We start from the raw sequence: 7007 nt of genomic DNA, 5'->3' as shown, positions 1-7007 counted from the left end.
GTGGGGGTTGGGAGGACTGGCAGGGGTCCCCCACCATGGTCCCCTCCCGCCTTCCCCACCCCTAGTACTTACCAGCTCAGAATCAGCTGCAGTTCCCTGCTGCAGCCACTGGAGACTGCCCGAATCAAACCTCTCTGAATTTTTTCCAAAGATCTGGAGAACTTTGAATCAATTCAGACCTTTAAATTGGTCCCCTGATTTGATTCAGAGATTTGGCCGCCGAATTGAGCCAAATCTCATCCGAATCAAATCACCACCCAAAGCGTTGCACAGCCCTACTAGACAACCACTGCTGAAAAGTGGCTGTTAAAGGCAGATGATGCAGATATTGGTGATTCTGCCTGCAGAACTCAAATTTGTAAATAACGTGCAAAGATGACTAAAGCCTGGCATTACCTAGATTTTTATTGTAATGTCCTGGAACAAGCACATCACTGATTTTAAACTCTGTTCTGTAATAGCGTTGACTTCCCCAGAAAAAAGCTTTTTCTTTTCCTTGTACAAGACATAGGGGCTTGAAGTGTTCTTGGTCATTAATGCTGTAAACTGGGATCAGTTTTCCACTTGAATCCAGCTGTTTTGCCAGGAATTTGGTTTCTCTGTGAAACATTGTTAGCAGTGTGATGTACTTTGAACTGAAGAGAAATGTGCTCGGACCTTTGGGATAAGACAGGTGAATTAGCATACTTTAAAATCCATTCTGAAAGCTGTAACATATTTGCTCCTGAAAGCACTTCTTATTTACTCAGAATACTTCAAGAAGACCTATGCCTTACAGCAGTGGGGGCCACGTTTTTGCAGCCTCATACCCTCCTGGAGTGTTACTCTGATCTCCTTCCCCTGACAGACCTGTTGCTCAGCTTTCTGCTGCCTCCCTATCTTCCACTGCTGTTTGTATTCTCTCTGATCTGCTACATGCCATGCACAGAAGCTGCCTGTGTCATTTGTGGCATGTGTGCTACAGATTGACCATCCCTGCCTTACAGCTACCCTGTGAGTTTGGCCAGTATTGTTACTCCCTGTGACAGGGGGCCATCACGAAGCTAGTCACAGTGTCGGTTCACCCACCTGTCTAGGGCAGTGCACCCCGCCTCGCCTGCCATGCTTTTGGTGTTTCCACACAATAGGAATTAATATGCTTGATGGCTCCAAACCACTCCTACATCACATCCAATGCCTCACAGATTCCATCCAACCAGCTGGCTCTCACTTAGCTCTTTCCAGGGCCAAACCCTGCCCCTGTGCTGGGCCTTCTTCCCTCCCCATAACTGGGTCCTATTCACACTGCCCCTTTTACTGGATCACATTCATTCTCACCCCACCATGGGCCACATGCATTCTGCCCTACTTGGTATGGCCCTTCAGAGCCTCTTAGCCATGTGGCAGAATACCATCTCCGTCTCTCCCCAGACTCTGGTACCTGACAATTTGGTTACCGTGGTCACTGCAAAGGGCAGACTCCTCTGCCCCATCTCTTTATGTAACCCTGAGCGGTAACCTGAGCTGGATACAGTCCTGAGGGAGGAGGGAAACCTGCTCCCTCTGCCTATGTGACTGACATCACATACCTGGGTGCGGGGGCTCAAGCTCCCTGTTGTTCTAAGCAATGCTAACCTGACTGGGAAGGGGCTAAAGACCCTGCCAGTCTACTTGGCAACCAGTGATGCATTTCAAATTGGTTGGCTGGCAGCCAACAGTTGTTGGCCTTCATTGGATCAGGTAAATGAGGTCATAAGGTCTGTATAAGTGAAGGACTGCCCAGGAGGAGGGCAGTGGCCATGATGAAAACTCAGAGAAGCTGGACCATCTGAAACTTATTTTCTCTTGAAACTTATGATCAATGGACTGTTTGCCTCCAGAGGGCATCTCCACCTGACTCTGGATGATACTCATGAGTAAGCTACTTGAGATCTAACTAGATATATAGTTTGCAGTAACTCAGATGTGTGATCAGAGGCTACCCAGCCACCCTGTTTGCTCTATGGGATTTCTCTGATATTGCTCTACCCTGTACCCCATTCCAAACCTACTCTTTGTAACTATTAAAGTTCTCCTGTGTACCTAGCGTGGGAGACTTATTGGGAGAGGGTCTAGATTATGCCTTGGGGTCCCTTTGGTTCGTCTGACTAGGGGAGACCTTTTTGTGCTTCAGACTGAGGGAAGCACCACAGGTTCTTGCAGTGGGTCAAGTACTCTCAAGGACTGCTAGGCCTGTGCTTCCCAGAGGGCGCAGGTCCAGAGTCATTCCAGACTCTGGGTGGGGGCAGTATTACCCCCAGGTTAGTGGGTGTGCTCCAGAAAGGGGGTTGGCCAGATGTGAGGCACCTCCAGGAAGGCACTCAGAGCCTGGAAGGTGGTCAGGCATAGTGAAGTGGGTGGCTCAGTGCAGGATCACCCCTTACTGGCCCGGCACAGGCCCTACTCCATAAAACCCTTCAGGCTTCCTCTCTCTCACACTTGGTCTTGGCCCCTCCAGACCTTCAGGCCACCCAGTTTAGGTCTTACTCTATGATGGGGCATGAGGCCTCCTGCTCCACACTCTGGGCTGACTCCAGTCCCTGGCCTTCTCTAAGTCGTGGCAGGTAAGTACAGAGGGGAGACGAAGATAAAAGTGCAGAACCCCTCTCACACCCAGGAACCTCCTCCGCCCCATAGTTCCTACCCTGACCTCCAGGTGTTCTGGGAGCTGCAGGCTGAGTGATGTTGCCCCTCTAGTGCCCTAGATGTAACTGCCGGCTCTGCTCTTAGGGCCTTGGCTTATACTGCGACTACTCAGTCCTCCAATCTGGTGGCCCCTGTTTGGTCATGTGACCATCTAATTGGGCCAACCTGCACCTGGCAGCTACCCAAACCCTGCCTGAAACCTCTTAATGTGGCAGGCACAACTTGTGCTCTGTCACACTCCCATTTATGGAGAGGTAAAGTGGCTTGCTCAAGGTCACATACACCAAAGGTGGTCACCCTTTGACACAAGCTGCGTGGGCAGCCTTGGTGTGTGGCATGCAGCAGATCAGGAACGGATCAGGTAACACAGGAGCAGATATGGTAGGAAAGAAGAGCAGGAAATCAGGCAGGAAGCACAGGGCAGGAGGCAGGACACAGAACAGCATAAGAAGCAGGACGTAGAGCAGCAGATCTGGCAGAGGAAGGGGGTTGCTTGGGGCTTGGGGTGGGTGCAAGGCTAATTTGCAGCAAGGCTAATTTGCAGCATGGCCACCAAAAAATTTGCCCTCCCCCACTGATATACACCATATTCCTCATTATTACCATCACCAGTAACAAAAGCAACATCAGCACACATGACAGTTTCCAAAATACAGAGTAAGAGAAGTGTTTTCCAAAAAGTTTACATAAGGAGGACAACAGTAACTCATTCTTATGGTTTTCATCTGTAAATCTCAAGGTACTAACACTAGTAAGTCGCTGTCATTCACATACACTGAAACTGAAGCACAAAGTGGAAGTAATTGTCTCTAGTGAGTTATGGAATAGAGAAAGATCCTACACAATTTACTGATTTGTTTGATGTGCCTGGCTGGGGGAATATTTGGTTGATTGCACAATTTCACGATTGCACACTTAATTCATACAACACAATTTTATTTTAAAATTCCTTGCTATACATATAACACTGCTTAGTTTTAAGAAAAACCGCAAACATTAAAAACACAATAACTACATGTATTAGAAACGATGCTCCAAATGCACTTCCTTCCAAAATAATGCTATAAGAATTAGTATTACAAAAACACCTACAATTACAAGTAAAGGTTAAATTGGAATCAATACTATTATTTCTCATACTTATACTTACAATCCTAGAATTCCGAGAAACCAAATCCCCAGATATATTTTCATTCTTTAGTTATGGTTTTAGGGTTGGTCTCAGCAGTGATAGGAGCAAGTCCCCTTCCTTCGGTCCCACTCAGGCACTCCTAGGCTTCAACGTGAACGGGAGTTCTTGTTCACGGAGAGGGTGGTTCAGGTGATCAGTCTGATCCGGCCTACACTTGTGATTCTTCCTTCGGTGTTCTGCAAGTGAGGTTACCTCCAAATTGGGACTGTAGGTTACAGTTTTTAATGGGTGAGTTGCCGTCTTGGGCCCCTGCTACCCAAACCTGTCACTACTCCCAAATCTGGGCTTGGATCTTTTACCCAACAGATTCTTTTCCTGGGTAATTAGTTTGTCTTCTTTGAGAAATTTTCCACACCACCGCAGTGACCTCTCTTCCCAACCCCTTTTCAAAAGCTCCTAGGTTTTGATCTCTCGGAATGTTTGCTTAAGGGTTGTTCTTAGGTTAACTTTGTTAAAGGCCTCTAGAGATAAAATTCAGAACGGAGACATTCAGCACATAGGCAAAAACAAGCAATGGCCTAGATAAGAAGATGAACCTTGCCTTTTGTCTAAACTGCCTAAGGGGCAATTATTATAATTCAAACTATTACATTCAATATGACAGTAATTTTACCCAAGGCCTCTCAGTGTGTCAGTAGCAGCTGGAGAACCCAGAGTCCTGATTTTCATAGGTTGCTCTGGTCCAGGGGTTGGCAACCTATGGCTTGTGGGCCCAATCCGGCCTGTAAAGAGATTGGATCTAACCTGCAAAGGACTGATTTGGCCACATTCCCAAGTTTCATAGATGTTAGGGTCAGAAGGGACCTCAGTAGGATATTGAGCCCGGCCCCTGTCCTGGGCAGGAAAGAGCACTGGGGCCAGATGACCCCAGCTAGGTGCTTGTTCAGTCTCCTTTTGAAGGCCCCCAAGGTAGGGGAGAGTACCACCTCCCTTGAAAGCCCATTCCAGATTCCAGCAACCCTTACTGTGAAGAAGTTCTTTCTGATGTCCAATTAAATCTGCTCTCCATCAATTTGTGGTCATTGTTCTTAGTTACTCCAGGGGGTGTCCTAGTAAACAGAGCATCTCCTATTCCCTGCTGCCCTCCCCTGACTAATTTATAGGCAGCCACAAGATCACCTCTCAGCCTTCTCTTGCAAAGGCTGAAGAGATTGAGGTCCCTCAGTCTCTCCTCATAGGGCCTTGCCTGCAGGCCTCTGACCATATAAGTGGCCTTCTCTGAACCCTCTCAAGATTCTCCACATCCTTCTTGAAGTGCGGAGCCCACAACTGAAGGCAGTACTCCAACTGTGGCCTGACTAGTGCCGCATAGAGAGGAAGCATCACCTCCCTGGACCTGTTCGTCATGTATCTGCTGATGAACAATGAAGTGTGGTTATCCTTGTTAATCACTTTGTCACATTGACGAGTCATGTTCATCTTGGAGTCAACTATGACTTCAAGATTCGTTTCTGCTGCTGTGCTGCTGAGAAGGTCATCTCCCAGCCTGTAAGTGTGTTGGTGGTTTGCCCAGGTGCAGCACTTTGCACTTGTCTTTGTTGAACTGCATCCTATTTCATTCTGCCCACATTTGCAACCTGTCCAGATCCGCCTAGAACCATTCCTTACCCTCTGGTGTGTTAACTTTGCCCCATACTTTGGTATCATCTGCAAACTTGGACACGGTGCTCTCCATGACCTCATCCAAGTCACTGATGAAGACATTGAATGGCACCGGTCCAAAGATGTGGGAAGTGGAATCCCGCATGGCTCCATCTTTCCAGGTTGATATCGACCCATCCACCACCACTCTCTGGGTGCACCCCCTAAGCCAACTTACCACCCACCTGATTGTCCTCTATATCCCTACAGATGGGAGCTGAATATCTGGCAAGGGCAGGCAGGAGACCAGTACCCTTCAGACAATATTGCTTGGGAGTTCTTTTTGCCCACTCTGTACTTGGCTTTTGTTTTTCTTTAACTTGGACTTTATCTTATACTTTACTATAAGGCTGTGTGGTAAGCACTGTAGTGACTCAGATGCAGTTAAACTAAACAAATATGGTTTTGATTGACAAAAATAGAAACTCTTATTTGCTCATTCAGACGGAATTTGATCTGCTCTTTCTCTGTTCCCTGCTTCTCTTCCCAGCTTTTGTTTAGCCCCTGGAGTAGGAAGGAAAAGTTGATACCCTCATTTATTCTTTGGATTATCAACTTCTATCCCACTTGGTGGGTAGAAAGACAACTGTCATTCTCTTCTCCTAATATTGTGAATTCCTTGATTTCCTACTTGTCCAGAAGTGACCTTAAAATACATAAATAAATCTCCAGTAGTTTGGATTTATTTTGAGATCAGAAGGCACAGATTGCCAAACCGAGCAAGAAAGAGGGTAGAGGCGTTTTTGTTTGTTTGTTTTGTAGCTTCTGCCCCTGCAAAGTAAAAAGGAAATGCTCTCCCTGTTTTTTTCCCCTTAATCCTTGATATTTTATCTTAATCCTTGATCATTATTAAAATACCTTGGTTAACAACACAAAATATAGCTGTCTCTAAACAGCAGAAAACAGGAGGGACTCAGAAGTAACTAACAGGCACCCTGCCTGCACCCCACACCCATCTACTACAAACTCTTCACCAACATACCTGTCTGTTGGGTCTGCTCTGTCAAATGGTACCTCTCCTTAGAAATGAACTTGTCTGAACTCTTCTGTGCTGCAGTATGCTATACTTGTTGCTGAAGGATAGTTGATAATAGTTTCATTTTCTGCAACACTTCCTGTAGTTTAGCTTCATTCTAGACAGTTGGCAGTTTTGTTCCCCAGCTGCATACAGTGTCTGTGAATGTTTAATTTAGGCTAAAGATACAGTTTTAATTGATATAAGTATTAATTTTTCAACAGGATGCTTTTCCTATAAGTCTTTGTTACTGTTTAGAAATGTAGCTGGTAGGTTGCACTCTGGTTTTTTAAACTTCTGTATGCTGTAGCTATGGAAAGCCTTGTCTTTTACTTGCAGTCTGCATATTCTTTTTCAGGCAACGACTTTTTTTTCTTTTTTGGGGGGGGATAAAAGGATACTTTTGGAAACCCCCAAATAATTTCTTACTGACTGCACTAATGAAGATTATATGGTATTTAGAGTGATGGTAATCTTTTCCAGTTTTAATATCTA

The 7007-nt window shown here is 46.0% G+C and overlaps 1 protein-coding gene across 1 annotated transcript in view; it reads right to left on the bottom strand.

Annotated features, from left to right (window-relative positions):
• GSDMA (gasdermin A) overlaps nt 1-6670 on the bottom strand; it is an 18510-nt gene extending 11840 nt beyond the window's left edge. The window contains exons 1-2 of the mRNA XM_019550326.1: nt 6480-6670; nt 397-657 (exon numbers count right to left, since the gene is read on the bottom strand). Of these exons, the coding sequence (XP_019405871.1) occupies nt 397-610 (214 nt within the window). The 5' untranslated portion in view covers nt 611-657; nt 6480-6670. The remainder of the gene's footprint in view (nt 1-396; nt 658-6479) is intronic.
• Nucleotides 6671-7007: the final 337 nt, after the last annotated feature.

This window comes from Crocodylus porosus, unplaced genomic scaffold, assembly GCF_001723895.1.
Source record: "Crocodylus porosus isolate Cpor-Errol unplaced genomic scaffold, CroPor_comp1, whole genome shotgun sequence".
NCBI classification, from domain to species: Eukaryota; Metazoa; Chordata; order Crocodylia; family Crocodylidae; genus Crocodylus; species Crocodylus porosus.
This window is presented reverse-complemented; position numbering and strand designations above follow the sequence as displayed.